The following is an 18,415-nucleotide window of genomic DNA, read 5'->3' as shown; positions in this document are numbered from 1 at the left end:
TCCAGTATCAGGGAAGGTGAGCCTTAAAATTTATAAGCTAAAAAGTATATCATTTCTAAGAGCCCAACAAGTAGCAGCACTCAGGCTAGCTGAGTTGTCTGCCCGCTTGTGCCCTTCACCAAGTGTATAGCTTTGCTTAATAAACTGCTTGCTTTACTTGAACGATGCACCTTTTTTCTTACCTAAATTCTTTCTCACGAGTGTGACAAGAATTGAGCAGGGTAGGCTCCCTTGGATTTGGGCCTACCCAAATTATACTGCTGACAGTATAGTTTTTATTGACAAAAGCAAAGACATTTTTCAACTATGTGTATACAAAAGCAATATAATTTGTGACTAAATATTTTATATTAAAATTTACATTAGCAACTGTCTTGAGAATTCAAGGAAGTAGAGTGAAATTTAAATCTTCAATAGTTTTGTTAAACCTAGAACTATGAAATTACTATTCCAAAGATAATCTAAAACTATATCTTGAAAAATGATGGTACCTTAAATCAAAATTGAGGACAGATGACTCATGAATAACATATTTCATTTTGAATAATAAAAAAACTGAAGAGTAAGAGAAAAATAAAAATAAATATATAAAAAGCATGTGTTTGCATTTTTAGTCTAGTTTTACTTTTATGCAATCTGACTTGCTGTATTTGAGAATGTTTCAAGGTTTTAAGAATTGAACTACCATATGACCCAGCGATCCCTCTAGTGGGTATCTATCCAAAAAACTTGAAAACATTGGTACATAGAGATACATTCACCCCCAGGTTCATCACAGCATTATTCACAGTGGCCAAGACATGGAAACAACCAAAATGTCCTTTGACAGAGGATTGGATAAAGAAGATGTGGTACATATATACAATGGAATACTACTCAGCCATAAGAAATGATGACATAATGACATTTACAACAACATGGATGGACCTTGAGAACATTATACTGAGTGAAATAAATAAACCTGAGTATTTCAGGGTTAAGAATACTTAGAATTTTTTAAAGTAAAAAAATGTGAGCAAACACAGAGGTAGTAAGTTAAAGGTCTGGTTGCACATTCAGTCTTTAGAAGTTTTCCTTTCCTTCCCAGAGTTCACAAATCGTTATCCCACGGCAGAGTGATTCATTAATTTAACCAATCCTACTATTTTGTCATGGGCTCCCAAGAAATGGGAGCTGATATATTTTTTGTGGAGGCCTATTTCTGTTCTTCTTAAACAGAAAACTTCAGTTTGAAAAAAAATATATCAAGTAACTACAGAACTGCCTTAGAAGACCTTATCAGATGGCCAGAATCAACTTCAACATTGACACATCAAGAAGTAAACAACAAAATATTTTAAATGTTTCATTTAGTTACCCTTATTTTTTTCATTTATAAAATAGAGCTATTACTTAGCATATATTGTCCATGATAACATTGTAAAATATTTCATAAATAAGAATACTATAGATTGTGAATATTGATAATGCATTATACTTAAAGTTACATATATCAAATATTAATATTTGAGAAGAAAATCAAAATAAAAAAAGAAGAAATAGAGTTACACAAGTAAGCTTACCATCAAACCTGGCAGTCCTGGAGGACCAATTGGCCCTGGTAAACCAATGGGACCAGCTGGGCCCTGTTATAAAGAAAGTAAAGGATCAAAGCATTAGAGAGAGAATTTAAGGCACATTGGAACAATACTGAAAAAAGATTTCTTGGTATTAATTGGCCAATCTAAAAATAGAAAAAATTACATCGTAGCACTTTAATTTAGAATGCATTGATTGTTGCCAATTACTTCCACTAAAATCCTACAAATCAAACCTCACAACTATTGACTCTTTCCACTAATAGGACATTTGAAAAATTTTAAATAAATTATGCTTAAAATTGCACCGTTCATAGAAAAGAGAACCAAAAGCACACAGTAGGAGATGCCGGAGCTTGCGTGCTCAACGGATATTAACATATCACAACGCACTGAAATCATGAATACGGTTGAGGATTGACAAGGTTTCCAGGACATTCTTGCTTTAACCATTTTTGCTTATGCTGAAATATCTTTAAAATGTCCACTTCTTAGACTCTGTTTTGTTTTCTGTTCATCCATAATATAGAGAAAGTGTCCTTCATGATATAACTTGCAAAAATTCTGTGATGTCTAAAGCATGTTAAAATAAACCAGTCAATGCTTTAAAAAAAAAGAAAGTAAAGGATCAGAAAAAAAACACACCCCTCACTGTGTTGTACAAAGAACTAAACGGTTGAAATTTAAACTTAAGCAGTAGCCAGCATTCTGTTCTACAATTCTATAATTCTCTCATATAATAGTCAGACAATTAAAATGTATAAAAATAATAGAGTTGAATAACTGTAAAATATCCAAATAGACAAAATGGATGCAGTTTGTAGAAACCTTGTTTACGGTGGTAGAAAACAGATGTGGGACAACCACATTGTAAGGAAGTTTTAGAAAATAAAGTAATAAAGATGGTCATTAACTGGAGCTTTTATGCTAGAACTGGGGAAGGAAAGGCTATTAGTTTCAAGGTGGCTTCTATAATTTTAAAATAAAAAAATAAGATTAAAGACGATTAGGGAAGTGAAAATAACTAGGACAAAAAGAAAAGAAAAGAAAAGAAAAGAAAAGAATGCAACTGTTGTGGAACACAATTTAGCATCTTAAAAACCTGAAAATTTGACTGCCTTGAAGTCTAGCAAGTTTATGTCCAGGTACAAATCCTGGATTGTTTTCTAATTTTAAAAAAATCCTGAAACAACTCCAATATTCAACAATAGGAGATTGGAGAAATAAATTGTATATGTTCACATAATGAGATGTTTTATGGAGGTGAAACTGAACAAACCAGAGCCGCATACAATCATATGGATGAATCTTAACATATTAAATTAAAAAATGTAGAAAACTACATAAATATAATAATATTTTAAAAGCAAAACTAAGTATTCTGTTGTTTAGAGATATATGATTATGTAGTATATCTTTTTTAAGAGGCAATCTAAAAGTCAGGATTATAGTTATGTCTTGAGAAAAGGGAGAAACGACACACTGATTGAAAATTATTTGTAATATTGTAGTTCTTACATGCTGTGCTGGGTTCACAGATGTTTGGTCATTTGGTAGTTATGCTTCACAACATACAAATATTTTGCATGCATTTTGCTGTATTTTCAAACAATACAAAAAAATTTATAAAATATAAAGGGTAAGACTAAGAGTACTTAAGAGTATATGGATGGGTGATAAGTATGATATGAAAAGGTAGTTAAAAAAGTCACTGACACTGTATCTTAGTGATCAAATATTAGAAAATATTGATATTTATTTTTGGCAAAAAGATCAATCCTCATGAAATATAAACCTCAAGAAATTGACTTCCTAATCTATAAATACTCCAAAATTATTGCTGTTTCTATGAATGTTTGTTATCTGTAGGCAAGCATAACGTTTTTTAAGATTAAAGTTGATACATAAATTGTATTTCATCAGCCTAAAATATGTTCATATATTGTGCATAAATGATAGTGTTATAAATATGTCTTCTAATATCTTAAATGGAAGACCTATGATTTTTATTTTTATTCAGACCATGTACAATTATCAGGACTATTCCTGCAATGTTACTACTTCCCACAGCACAAGAATAAGAATATAGAAGCCTATTTCTGCTGCCAAACACCAAAACAAGGATTTCCATGGAAACTGTGTAGAACAGTAAAAGAACAAAACTGCTTCTGAAAATTCTCCCTGGTCCAGATTGCTTTTATTTTCAAGTAGAATGTACATGCAATGTCTATCAAACTTCAGATGATAATTTCTATAACTACTGGCTGAAAAAGAAAAGAATAGTGGTGTTGCGATTTGATTCAATTGATAATGCAAAGAGAAGAATTGCTGGATGCTTGCCTGTGCTCCAGGAGGACCTGGATATCCGGGGTCACCCTTTGATCCTGGTAGTGATGACACAATAATGCTACCTGGTTCTCCCTGAAAGAAACCATCAACCAAAGTTTTAAGTAACCATTATGATACCTGAAAATGGGTAAAAACACAAAAAATGACCTGAGAATTCAGTTTGTCACATAAATGTCCTGGGAGTTTAGATAAACTCAATAATTAACATGAATAAAATTACAGGGAAGTGAGAGTGAGGAAATGACCAGAGTACACTGAAGTACTGTCAATTTATTAAGAGCCTATGGTACTTTCAGTTACTCATTCATTAAAATTTTCATTAAATACTAATATTTGCCAAGAATCGTGTTAGGCTCTGAGTACTCAGCAGTGAAAAATATAAACAAGACTTCTGTTCTCACAGGGCTAACAATATACTGGGGAAATGCAGACCATAAAAGGAAAACAAATAAGCTGATAAATGCTCTGTTAAGGGCAATAAAGAAAAAATAACATGGTACATGATAAAGAAATAGTGGAGGAATAAAAAGAAATAATAATTATATGATATGACAGAGCTGTATAATTATAATGCAAATGAATATACGTATATAAATGTATCAAATTAAAATGCTGTACATCAAAGTTATATGTGAAATATACACATTTTAAACAAAAATAAATAGTGAAGGAAATTAATTTAGTTTGGGTGGTGATAGAAGGGCAGTCTGTGGTGCCCTGGCTGGTGGCTCAGTGGACAGTACATTGGCATGGCGTGCAAATGTCCCAGGCTCAATCCTGATCAGGGCACACAAGAGAAACAACCATCTGCTTCTCTCCCCTTCCCTCTCGCCCTTCACTCTCTCTTCTGCTCTTGGAGCCACTGTCTTGAGTGCTTTCAGCGTCGACCCTGGGCCCTGAAGATAGCTTGGTTGATTGGAGTGTTGTCAACTTCAGGAGCTAAAAATAGCTCGGTTGCAGAATCAGCCCCAGACCCCCGGACAGTGTTGCCAGGTGGGTCCTTGCTGAGGTGCACACAGGAGTCTGTCTCACTATCTCCCCTCTTCTAACTTAAAAAGAAAAGAAAGAAAGAAAAAAAGGGCAATCTGTAAAGGTAACATTCGTGCTGAGATCTGAAGGATAAAGAAGGAGTCAGCCAGGTAAAAATGGGGTAAATGTTAGGTACTGTAAATAGTATATACAAAAGACCCTAAAAGGGAAGAGTATGGAATATTCATATAACTTCAGGAAGAGTAGTGTGGTCAGTGAGCCAAGGGAAAGGGGTTTAAAGATAGAGCTGAAAACATAGGCAGCGACCAAGACCATGTCGGGACACAGGCCATGACAAAGAATGCTAGATGGGCTTTGTTAGCTACAGTGTGAAGTCCTTGAAAGTTTATAAGCAGGAAGATTAAATTATTGATTTACATTTTTAAAAGATCATTGTTGGCTGTTTTGTAGAGATTAAATCAGGTTGGAAAGAAACAAGAGAGAGAGAGAGACTGGTTAGGGAGATATTACAATAGATGAAGCATTATGGTTAGTGAGGCAGCAGTTGAGATGGAGAAATGTGGGTGAATTTAAGACAGATTTTACAGGCAAAATGCACAGTATTTCATGATATAGTAGATGAGGAGGTATGCGCAGGAGTAAGAAATGTAAAAACTAACACTCAGATTTGGGGCTCATGTAATAGCATACATAATATATAGTGATGCAAATTGTAGAGATGGAGAAGTCATAGTTAATAACAGGTTTATTTTAGAGTCTGAGTTAACTTTGAACCTGTTAATTTGAATGCCTGGGAAATACTTAAGTAGAGATGTCAGGGAGGCACTTAGGTCAGAAGAAAAGTCTGTTTTAGAGATATGAATGTATAGGTATTCAATAAGTAAATATAGTAAACAATACTGTGGGCATGAGTGATACTGCTAGGCATAGAGGGGAAGAGGCAGCCTGTGCCCTAATACCTGCTGGAAATAATATACATATGTAGTATAAGCTGCATCCAAAACTACAGAGTAACCAGAGATGCAGAAGAAGAATCAGGAAAAGATAAGTGTCACAGAATGCAGGGGAAAAGTGTTTCTAGAGGGAGCAGGTGGTCAACTGTATCAAAATATAATGAGGACTGAAGGTATCAGAAAAGAAATTTGAGTCTGTATTACACGTTTATCAAGTGAATCACTACGTAGGAGGTACTGAAAGCCACAGAAACAAAAGGGATTACTTGTGGAAAGCTTGTTAGTGTCAAATTGCACAGCCTCTAGACGCATCCGACTTGAGAGAGAAGTCAGAGGCATTATCTAATTGAAGTTGTAGGCTTTCCAAATATTTTCTTCAGAATGTGCACCTTACCAGAATAAGATGTTTACCTTCAAACCTGGAATCCCAGGGGGTCCCTATTATTAAAAAGAAAAAAATGTATTTATATATATAGAGAGTAGAGCAAGCAAAAGAATGCAATCTTTTCCAAAAGGAGTGAAAATTGAATAGATCATGGTAGGGTCATTCTGCGTACAATGTACACGTCTTAAGGCCTTAGAAATGACATTTATATATTAAGTAACATCAAATCCTTGTTTTTACCCAATACAGACCTATACTACAAACTTCTTTTAAAAAAACAAAAACTTTTCTAGTTTACCACTTTAAAATTTTCTATTTTGTTTCACATGAATACATCGAGCTCACTTTCTACATTTCTATTTCTGTCAATTCCTGTGTTCATTATAATCCCAAATTGTATGACTTACTGGAGGACCCTGTAAACCAGGAAAACCGGGACTGCCTGGAATTCCACGTTCTCCCTAGAAGGAGTTAAAAAGAAATATCATGGAGGAACAAGAAACAAAGCATAACTATACCAAGAAACAATTTATTGAAGGCTTCTGTAAAAGCCATTTTGAAACATGCCAGATTGCCAAAAATTCATTAGCCTTCACTTTCCAATTACTTCAGTATCAAATATCTGTATCATGTCAAACTTTTAAGATGCGTTTATCCCTATTCATCAATCTGTAGCAGAAATAGAGGAAAAAACATTTTACATCAGCCAATTTCTTCTGACAAATCCATTTTGAGACAACCACCCACAGATTCCTGGCCATAATCACCTTTAATAATTACTGATTTCCCTCAATTTCCTGCCCATGTATTATATAGTTTCTTATTTTAACTGCCTTATTAAAATTTTCTTTTACTGTGAACTACTTTAAATTATTTTTGTTAAGAGAAAAAGATGGTAAGAAAGAATGTCATTAGTATGGCCAAGAGGACAATAATAGCAATAGTTATAGCAATTTCAGGTAATTATATTTCCAAGGAACACATTTTTTCTCACTCATTACTGTAAAGTATTAATATGAACACTTGGTTTAGAAAACAAAAGCTAAAATTGCTCTGGAAGAACCCTAATGCAACCTCCTTTCAAATATCTGCATGTCACCGTAACCTTAGAAGCATCCTTATCAGAGGCTTAAAAGAGGAAATGATTACATCTCTAAGTCTAGTTATTGTGCAATTCCCCCTCTCTCCATTACTTTTACACACAAAAAGGTAGGCCCAGAGAGAAAGACAGTGGCCTGGACATCCAGCTTAGAAGACAGAAAACAAATGAACCCATATTTGCCTTCCATGTCTGAGGTCCATCCTATTAGTTACATAGTAAGAAATATAATAAATAATTTTCTCTAAAAGTATACATAATAAATCCAATTAAATAATTTTTTGCTCATACAATTGGGGGCCTCAAACATAAATTAATTATGAAGTCTGCTAAGGTGTTGCTTTTCTAAAATGAAGAAAAATATCCCTTTATTCATCTAGCATACTATACTCATTGTAACTAATATTTTGTCTTCAAATTTAAAACTTTGCCCAATGGTCTGTTTATTGCTGAAGGCATGACTAAATACAAGACAAGCGGGTCATGAAAAAATGTTTGTCATATGTAATGTTTTCTTCTTTTTGAACTAAAATTCATAGTTTTTATTGACAGAGAAAAGTTTCGTGTTTCATACTAATAATTTATAGTAAAAACTGTTGTATTATATATAGATTTTTAGATTTTTTTCTTAAGAAAGTATTAAGCAAGGCAAAAAAATAAAAAATGAAATATTTGAGAACTTAAATTGTACCTAGACTTTTAAAAAGCAAAACTAATGAATGATATTCACAAGTATTTCTTTTAACAATTGATATACTATTTTAAACTTTCTTACCCTAATTGCTTATTGCTTTCTAACTCATCCAACTTTACATTAAATTCGAAGAAAAATTTGGTAAATAATCTTCAACCTAAAGCAGTATCTCAGCTACTCATACATGAAACATTACTAATGTTTCAAAATATTGAAAATGCTAACTCAAGACATACTCCTATGTTTATCCTAAATATGATGATACTAAATCTCTTCTTCATTCTTTATATTAATTAATTTAGACCTTTAATCTATTTTCAAACATAATGCCTAAACTTAAGTTGAGATCTCACCTTGGTTCCATTGCATCCAGGGATACCTTGAGGTCCTGGGGCACCATCATGGCCTGGCATTCCCTTTGAAAAGGGTAACACACACACACATATGAAATCTATAATATTTCTTAAATTACTTTTTAAAAATATTCTATTGGATTTATTAAGGTTACATTGGTTAATAAAATTATATAAATTTCAAGTATACAATTCTATAATACATCATCTGTATATTGTATTGTATGTTTACCAACCAAAATCCAGGCTCCTTCCATCACCATTTATCCCCCCTTTACCTTTGTCTACCTGTGCACATTGTACTTTTCCTCTGTCCCCCTGGTAATAACAATACTGTTGTCTTTGAGAGAGATTTTTTTCCCTTAATTCATTCAGTTATTTCACCCAGCCTGCCAAACCCCCTCCCTTGTGACAGTTGTCAGCCTGTTCTCTGTATCTCTGAGTCTATTTTTATTTTGATTGTTTATTTTGTTCATTAGATTTCACACACAAGTGAAATCATATGATATTTATCTTCCTCTGACTTAGTCGGTGAGGATGTGGAGAAAAGAGAACCCTCATGCACTGTTGGTGGGAATGCAGATTGATTCAACCTCTGTAGAAAATAGTATGGAGTTTAGAAAGTTTAAAAATGGAACTGACTTATGATCCAGTGAATCCACTTCTGGGACTACATCAGAAGAAACACAAAAGACTGATTTGAAAGAATATAAGCACCCTTATTATGTTCACTGCAGTGCTATTTACAATAGCCCAGATTTGGAAGCAGCCCAAGTATTCATCAGTTAAAAAAAGCTGTGGAATCTACACAATGGAATACTACTCAGACACACACACACACAAAAAAAACAACAACTTAGTCCCTGACTGGTTGGCTCAGTGGTAGAGCATCGGCCTAGTATGTGGATGTCCTGGGTACAACTCCCAGTCAGAGCACACAGGAGAAGTGACCATCTGCTTCTCCTCCCCATTTTTACCTTCTGTCTCTTTCTCTCTCTCTCTCCCCCTCCTGAAGCCATGGCTTGATTGATTCGAGCACATTGGCCCAAATGCTGAGGATGGCTCCATGGAGTCTCCACATTAGGCACTAAATATAGCTTGGTTGATTTGAGCATCAGCCCAAGATGGGGGGGGCGGGTGTTTGCCAGTGGATCCCGGTGGGGGTGCATGCAGGAGTCTCTCTCTCTATCTCCCCTCCTCTTACTTGAACAAGATGCAAAAAATTTAAAAAAGAAAATCTTATATTATTTTTATGGTATTTAAAAATAAGACAAATCATACTTACTGGAAGACCTGGTGTCCCCGGAAATCCAGGAAGTCCAGGAGGACCCTATAAAAAGAAATAAATTCCTTGAATCAAATAATAACCTACCTAAGCAATGAAGAAAATTACATCTAGAAATGCAATTACATGTAGAAATGTGTTTCAGTGATTATTACCACTCACTGTTCTTTTAATCATAGAAAAAACTACTATACATGTTAAAAGTCTCTATAGAAAGCTATAGAAGAAATTCCTATTTGAGGGAGCATTATCTTCATTGTACTTACTCAGAGCAGGCAAATTAGTGAATGAAATATCTTTTCTAAAAGATAAAGTGGTTCTCCCATATTTATGATGAATATTGGATTCAGCAGGGGGTGTATAAGTATAGTATTCCTGCTCTAGAGAACATCAATGTGATCACTCCAAAAATTCTTTAATTCCTTATATTAGCAAAAATACATACTTGATAATATTCTCTGTAAGTGAGGGTATGGGAAAAAGTTTCTCTCATACACTGCTAATGGGATTCAAATGTCATGGAGAGAAATTTGGAAGTATCTAGGCAAAAATACACATGCATTTATCCTATGAAGCAACTCATTTCTAAGTATCCAGCAGCCATACTAGAAATTATGAAACAAACTATGAAAATCAAGGTTATTCATTGCAGCATTATAATAGCTAAAGTTTAGAAATGACCATATAACCATAGGTATAGCTAAACATTTTTAACCATAGTGATATATATGCCTAAATAAATTATGGTAAATCTACATATTGTAAAATCATGCAGTTGTTAAAAAGAATAAGGAAGATTTATATATATTGAAATAGATAGTGGTTTCCAGGATATAATGTTAATAAAATAAACAAAGTGTAAGAATACTGCTTACAAAAATCAGGGAATATTTTTAAATTAATATGAAGTAATAAAAAAAAGCATTTGATTTTTTTATTAAGCAAGAACATCAGAAAAGCAAATGACATGTTAAAGAAAGTTGTTTGATTATGCACATGAGATGCTAAACCAATTTTTATTTCATTGGTGAAAATGCACTAAACAAAAGGCTGAAAGTACTGGAGTATCTGCACGTTCCCTGATTCCTTAATTTTTTGAGCAGACATATGTATATAATATGTTACCATTTTATAAGAAAGGTAATGATAAACAATGAAAGATAAAAAAAATAATAAAAATGATTATTTCTAAGGGGAAGGAGGAAACAGAATGGAGGGTGGCAAAGGATGGATGAGAAACATCTCTGACTATACTTTTAATCTTATAGGATAATGTAAATGTTTTATAGAATTAAAAATAAAAATTAAAAAGAGGACATCATTAAAAATTAAAAACAAACTGGAACCAATGAACTTGATATATCAATAGATAAAAGAATTACTTCAAGTGCCTTTAAACCATGATATTTTAACTATAATTTCATTGTTAAATTAGTTGATTCAAAAGGGAAAAGAGAACAACAAAGAAATAATTAGTGGCATTTAAGGAATCTATTATTACTATTAAAATTATTATTTTGTCAATTTGTAAATTGTTATTTTGAAACTCAGGTATATTAGAGGATAAAGTAAATAATAAATTATATTAATGTCATCTAGAATAAAAATTTTCACCTTAGGGCGAGAGAAGCGGCAAGGAGAGAGAATATATATACAAAAAACTTTTTATCTTAAATTTTAGTTGGAAGTAATAATATGAACACAGGATATTTTTCTTTTACAAATACATATTTCCTAACTCTGTACACTGAAAAGACATCAAAACAATGACAAATTCAGTAGCAATGAAAGCCCCTACCATTCAGACTGTGGTATCTAAATCACATTTTCCACTAAAAAGAACCTGGAAGCAGAGACATGGACAAGTACAGATGCAGAGAGGAAACACTCAGAATAAGCCTGAGGGTCTCATATCAGAAAGCAAGGAAATTATCAAAGTTCACTTGGACACAGGACAGCGCCAACTTGGAGGGACATCCTCAGATCAAACATGGGATAATTTGGATTTCAAAAAGAAGAATAAGCACAATTGACCGAAACTAGTAAATTCCATGTGTTTATAAGGATAACAAATTTAAAAATATTTTTCTTTGATCATCACTAGAAGTTGTTGGTACACCAACTCATTACTGTTAGAATTCCAGCTGATAAATTAGAATTCTAACTAATAAAAGAAAGATTAACAGAATTTTTAAGGTCATAATTTTGCAACTCCGAACAGAAAATAAAGTGGATTTAGGAATAATCATCAATGGATGCTAAACCATTAAGTGAAAGTTGATGAGGAAATTTTTGTTGTCAGAGTCAGACTCATAATCCTGAGAGAGCTAATCAAACCTAGTGTCAAAAAGGAGGACAGAAAGATATTTGGGCCATAGGATAGAATTCATTAGTAAGTACACGGCACTACCTATAAAGTGTTATTTTCTTTTTCAGGAACCACAAAGTTTATTGAAGTGATCAATACGTATATCCTTATGAGAAATATTTTGAACCATCCACTTGATGGTTACAAACACATCAGGATTTTTTTTTATTGGTATATTTTTTATTTTCATTGTCTTTTCTTTAATTTTTGCAGTATAATTTACATACAGTAAAATGCACAAATCTTAAGTGTACTGCTCTTTCTGTATCCCCAGAAAGTTCTATAGTGCCTCTTTCAAAACAACCTTCAATTTGCAGGAAATATGGGGCAACAGAGGAACAATTTAAATGACATCATGAGTAAACAATCAGCCAATTTCGGAATGTAGAGCATAGTACAATACAAATGACCCAGTTTCACCAATGGCATAATAAAAGAAGCTTAAGAAACATAGCAACCAATTGCAATATGTGTAACTTGCTTCCATCCTGGTTTGAACAAATCAATGGTAAAAAGACAACTTTGAGACAATTGAGAAAATCTGAATATAGACTGAGTTTTAAAATATACTGAAAAATCATTGCTAAGCTTTTGAATGGTCAGAAGGGTATAATGTTCTGTGGTTATCAGTTAGAGATACATACTGAAGTATTCATTGGTGGAATGAATGATATGAGAGATATATTTTACTTTAAAATAACCTAAAAATAGTAGTAGGGTATAGATAAAACATAGTCAAAATATTGATAACTTTCTAAGCTGACTGGTAGGTATATGGAGGTTTACTGTACTATAGTCTTTGCACATTTGTGTATGCTTAATATTTACATAATAGAAAGTCTTTTTTTTTTTTTTTTTTTTTTTTTTTTTTCATTTTTCTGAAGCTGGAAACAGGGAGAGACAGTCAGACAGACTCCCGCATGCGCCCGACCGGGATCCACCCGGCACGCCCACCATGGGGCGACGCTCTGCCCACCAGGGGGCGATGCTCTGCCCATCCTGGACGTCGCCATGTTGCGACCAGAGCCACTCTAGCGCCTGAGGCAGAGGCCACAGAGCCATCCCCAGAGCCCGTGCCATCTTTGCTCCAGTGGAGCCTTGGCTGCAGGAGGGGGAGAGAGAGACAGAGAGGAAAGCGCGGCGGAGGGGTGGAGAAGCAAATGGGCGCTTCTCCTGTGTGCCCTGGCCGGGAATCGAACCCGGGTCCTCCACACGCTAGGCCGACGCTCTACCGCTGAGCCAACCGGCCAGGGCTAGAAAGTCTTACAAGCCCTGGCCGGTTGGGTCAGTGGTAGAGCGTCAGCCCAATGTAGTAAAGTCCCGGGTTCAATTCTGGGTCAGGGTACACAGGAGAAGTGACCATCTGCCTCTCAACCCCTCCCCTTCTCTCTCTCTTTCTTCATCTCTCTCTGTCTCCCTCTCCCACAGCCATGATTCAAACGAGATGACTCTGGGTGCTGAGGATGGTTAGGTGTACTCTGCCTCAGGTGCTAAAAATAGCTCAGTTGGATAGCAATGGAGAAACACCCGGTAGGGGACTTGTCGGGTGGATCCTGGTCGAGGCACATGTGGGATTCTGTCTCTCTGCCTCCCCTGCTCTCACTTAAAAAAAAAGTCTTACAAAATCAGCATGTCAACAGTTGCTTCTAAGCTGGGACTCGAGGACATAGGACTTATCTGGCCACCTATTCATAAGCACTTCTGAAGTTCTAGCTGAGGGACATGAACTATTCAGGCACTCCCAGATATTTGGAAATGGGAATTAATAGAAGAGACAGTTCTTATTAGTCTCAGCAATTCTCAGGACATAGTTAACAGTAGCCAGAGCTATTATGAGATGTGTTATGATTATTATGAAGAGCTTTAATATGATATTTATATCCATTTTTTTACAGAAAAAAATGAATATGTCAAGTAAAATAAACTAAGGGTTTTGAGTTTCTTCCTTGCTTTTCCAGTTTATACCCACACTAGTCATAGTTAGCACATAAGGCAAACTACTTGTTAAAAAGTAGACAGTAAACAGAATATTTTAATGTTTATGTGAAATTTGTACATCCACTAAATTTTCAAATTACAAAGGATCAGAATATTTAATAACCTTTGTCACACACAAAAACATATTGTATCATCAATCTTGTATTTTATATTCAAATCGAGGGCCCTCATCAGTCTATGAACATAGAATTTCAAAGTGAAAAGGGATGTTTGGAGATAGCATTGTTTGAGTCACCAGTTTAACAAATAAAGACACCGAGGCTCTAAAAAGTTATTTATGATTTTCCAAAACCCAATACTACTTTTAAACTTGTTTCCTTCCAAGTCCAGAACACATTGAAAGATACTTATTTTACTAAAAATCTTGTCAAAAAGAGTACACTCAATGTGCACTTCAAAGTTGAGAGACATAGTGATCTCCAGAATTTAAAACTTGAAACATCATACATCTTAGAATTGAGGAGATGTTGTAGTCTTCCAAAAGTAATTACTCTTTAACACAGTGGTTTAAACCATTGCTTCCCAGTCTTAGTCTCTTCAAGGTGCACAGAGAAAATTATAATATGTGTACATGGTGCACTGGGAGGGTATACAGCCTGAGGGACCAGCCCTCTGAACCCAAAGGACTGAGATGGTGACAATAGGGAAGTTCTGATTTAAACACTTGCATGATATATATTTTTAATCAATTTTCAATATGTTAAAATTTGTCACTTTGTGAATTTTTAACCATAAGATATTTTAAAATCTTCCTACATTAGTTTATATAGATAAATGGATATGTAAAAATAATTATCAAAATACTAATTGTAGAAATATATAAAGTCTTATATTAAACTTTTTAAAGACTGAATTTTGTTGTATTTCAATGAGTCCTCTCCTGTCATCTCATAACACTTCATTTGCTTTTTTCTGTTTTGACCAATAATGCATTTGATATACAAGCAAGTATCACTTACTCTGATCCCTTTTGGTCCTGGCGGCCCTGGAATTCCATCGTCACCCTGAAAAATACAGAATATTTAGTTCTCTTTCCTTCAGAATAGCCCTAAAATAACACATTTTAGATTATAAAATGAGAGAATTAAATTTTTGTGAACTTTGGTGAAGATTAGTAAGAAATTTATAACTACAAGGAAGGAGAATTTAGTACTGAAACTCACAGCACTGAGGTAAGCTATTACCGTAGTTTTCGCTCCATAAGACGCACCTGACCATAAGACACACCTAGGGTTTTAAGGAGGAAAATAAGAAAAAAAATATTCTGAATGAAATGGTGTGTTAAAATATTTTATAAAATTCCGTATTTTTCACTCCATAAGACGCACAAGCATTTTCCCCTCCACTTTGGGGGGGGGGAGGAAGTGCATCTTATGGAGTGAAAAATACGGTATATGATAAAAAAAAATGAGAAAGGCCTTATTTACTGATGAGGAAACTGTAACATGTAGAAAAAAAACTTTATACTTGTAAAGCGAATTATAAAAAACAAAAATGAAATAGTGGTGTTGGCCCTGGCCAGTTGGCTCAGTGGTAGAGCGTTGGCCTGGCGTGCAGAAGTCCCGGATTCGATTCCCGGCCAGGGCACACAGGAGAAGCGCCCATCTGCTTCTCCACCCCTCCCCCTCTCCTTCCTCTCTGTCTCTCTCTCTTCCGCTCCCGCAGCCGAGGCTCCATTGGAGCAAAGATGGCCAGGGCGCTGGGGATGGCTCCTTGGCCTCTGCCCCAGGCACTAGAGTGGCTCTGGTCGCAACAGAGCGACGCCCCGGAGGGGCAGAGCATCGCCCCTGGTGAGCAGAGCATCGCCCCTGATGGGCGTGCCGGGTGGATCCCAGTCAGGCGCATGTGGGAGTCTGTCTGACTGTCTCTCCCCATTTCCAGCTTCAGAAAAATAAAATAAATAAATAAATAAATAAATAAAAGAAATAGTGGTGTAGATATTCCTCAAATCATTTCTGCCTAAACAAAATAAGTGCTAAAAATCTAGGTAATTTTTATATTATGTTAATCTGTCTGCCATGCTGGTAATAAGCAGCAGCATCTCTGAACCCAAAAATGTGCTGTTCTCCAGTTTTCTATTTTAAACCTCTGCTTTGTTTTATAAGCACTTTCAATTGGCAGATCTTAAGAAGAAGAAAGAAAGAACCATAGACTTTCCCTTCGAGCTTCTGCTATAGACTCCGTGCAGAAGACGCTGCCCACATGTGTTAATTTAATTTACCCATTTCTAGTTAGAAGTGCATTGTTTAAAACATAAAATCTTGTCTAAGTTTTTATTAATTAATTTCTTTAAAAATTAAATAAAGAAAGGCTTATTCTGCTCCAAAGGCAGGAATTTCAGTGGAATAGTTAGTAGGTCACTGCTTAATAAAATTTTACTTTACAAAAATGGTTTCCACACTACTCATCTCATAGCCCTAGAGGTTCCACTGGAGGCTCCCCCATGATTATGCCATAGCTCTCATTCAATCAGCACAACTCTGTTTTTTATCTGTTTTATGTTGGGCTCACGCAAAAAGTTTCATTTTGAGAGAAGGTCATCTGGTATATTAGTTTCCTATTTTGCTGCTACATATTTTTACAATAATGCAGCTTAAAACAATACAACTTTACATTTCAGGAAGTCAGAAGTATGACAGTTGTTTCACTGGCAAAGCTGTGTTACTTTTGGAAGGTTTTATGGGAAGAATCTTATTTCCTGTCTTCTCCCAGTTTCTAGAGCCCTCAGCATTCCTCATCTCTAGGCTCTCTTAAATCTTCAAAGCCAGTAATATCTGAATGAGTCTAACTTGAGTCACTCTGACACTTACCCTTTTGTCTCTCTCTTTAAAATGTAAAGGACCCTTGTGATTATGCTGGGGACACCCAGACAATCCAGAATAATCTCCCTTCTTTAAGAACAGCTGATGAGCAACTTTAATTCCATCTACAATCTTAATTTCACTTGTCTATGTAACCTAACTATTCACAGGTTCTGGGAATTACTTTGTAGACATCTTTAGGGGGTGGGTACAATCTGCCTACCAAATCTTTTTTATGAAAAAGTTTAATATTCTACTCTTCCACAATAGATGCATCTCTAAGGAGAGTAAAGAAAATTTAATTCTATTTTAAAACAACTAGAAGACCATTTGCACAATGAACCTTTTTGTGTCTTTCCATAAAGACAGAAATAAGACAAGGATATCTTCATGTTCCACTGGTTGTGTTAACCAACATGGTTATATAAGAAAGAAATCACAGGTATAAAAATTGGAAAGGATGAAGCAAAACCATAGCTATTTGCAAATAATATGATTTTATGCTTGGGGAAAAAAGCAAGAAAATTAAATGAAAATATATAATAGTCAATGAGATAATTCTGTAAGATAACTATTTTTAAAGTTAATATGAATACATCAATAGCTTTCTTATATACAAACAACTACTATTTGAAAAATGTAATGGAAGAAAATAAGTAATTTGCAATAGCAAAAACAAGATAAAATAGTTAGGAATGAACTTAACAAGAAATGTACATGATTCATAGAAAGAACATTTTAAAACACTTCTGAAGTCCATAATGAAGACTTGAACAAATCGAAAGGCAACATGTTCTTAGACAACTAGATTGAATATAAAAATGTCAACCAGTTTAGTTACAAACTTGATACAACAAAAATAAAAATAACATAAGATATTTTTAACTAGATAAGGTGATTCTAAACTTTGTTTAGAAAAACATACAAGCAAGAGCACTGAGAATAATTCTGAAGAAGAAAAAAAGACCAATGAGGAAACACCAGCCCTGTCAGCTTGGCAATGGCTGGGGCTCATGGTTACACTCAATTCCCCAGGTATATATGGAATGATTTTTTTCTTTCTGAAGAGAGAAGCAGGGAGGCAGAGACAGACTCCCGCGTGAGCCCAACTGGGATCAACCTGGCAAGCCTACTAGAGGGCTATGCTCTGCCCTTCTGGGGTGTTGCTCATTGCAACCAGAGCCATTCTAGCGCCTGAGGCAGAGGCCATGGAGCCATCCTCAGTGCTCTGGCCAACTTTTGTTCCAATGGAGCCTTGGCTTCGGGAGGGGAAGAGAGAAATAGAGAGAGGGGAAGGGGGAAGGGTGGAGAAGCAGATGGTTGCTTCTCCTGTGTGCCCTGGCTGGGAATTGAACCTGAGACTTCCACAAGCCGAGTTGATGCTCTACCACTGAGCCAACCGGACAGGGCCATTTGGAGTGATTTTAGTCATGATCATGATCTACTGTGGCCTCAGACTAATTACCCAGTTTTTGACATAGCCCCTCAACGTCCAACCCATTCAGGTCCATGATGGTGTAACCTGTTTTTCACTTAGGTCTTGAAATATCAAGGGATGGATTT

General features: G+C 35.1%; 1 protein-coding gene across 1 annotated transcript in view; it reads right to left on the bottom strand.

The window, feature by feature from the left end:
• The window catches only part of COL4A5 (collagen type IV alpha 5 chain), a 244,253-nt gene that overhangs the window by 101,585 nt on the left and 124,253 nt on the right, over positions 1 to 18,415 (bottom strand). The window contains exons 4-10 of the mRNA XM_066356015.1: positions 15,011 to 15,055; positions 9,686 to 9,730; positions 8,401 to 8,463; positions 6,662 to 6,715; positions 6,281 to 6,307; positions 3,918 to 3,998; positions 1,563 to 1,625 (exon numbers count right to left, since the gene is read on the bottom strand). Of these exons, the coding sequence (XP_066212112.1) occupies positions 1,563 to 1,625; positions 3,918 to 3,998; positions 6,281 to 6,307; positions 6,662 to 6,715; positions 8,401 to 8,463; positions 9,686 to 9,730; positions 15,011 to 15,055 (378 nt within the window). The remainder of the gene's footprint in view (positions 1 to 1,562; positions 1,626 to 3,917; positions 3,999 to 6,280; positions 6,308 to 6,661; positions 6,716 to 8,400; positions 8,464 to 9,685; positions 9,731 to 15,010; positions 15,056 to 18,415) is intronic.

The sequence above is a fragment of the Saccopteryx leptura genome, chromosome X (assembly GCF_036850995.1).
Source record: "Saccopteryx leptura isolate mSacLep1 chromosome X, mSacLep1_pri_phased_curated, whole genome shotgun sequence".
NCBI classification, from domain to species: domain Eukaryota; kingdom Metazoa; phylum Chordata; class Mammalia; order Chiroptera; family Emballonuridae; genus Saccopteryx; species Saccopteryx leptura.
Note: the sequence above shows the minus strand (reverse complement) of the source record. Positions and strands in the feature narration are given on the sequence as shown.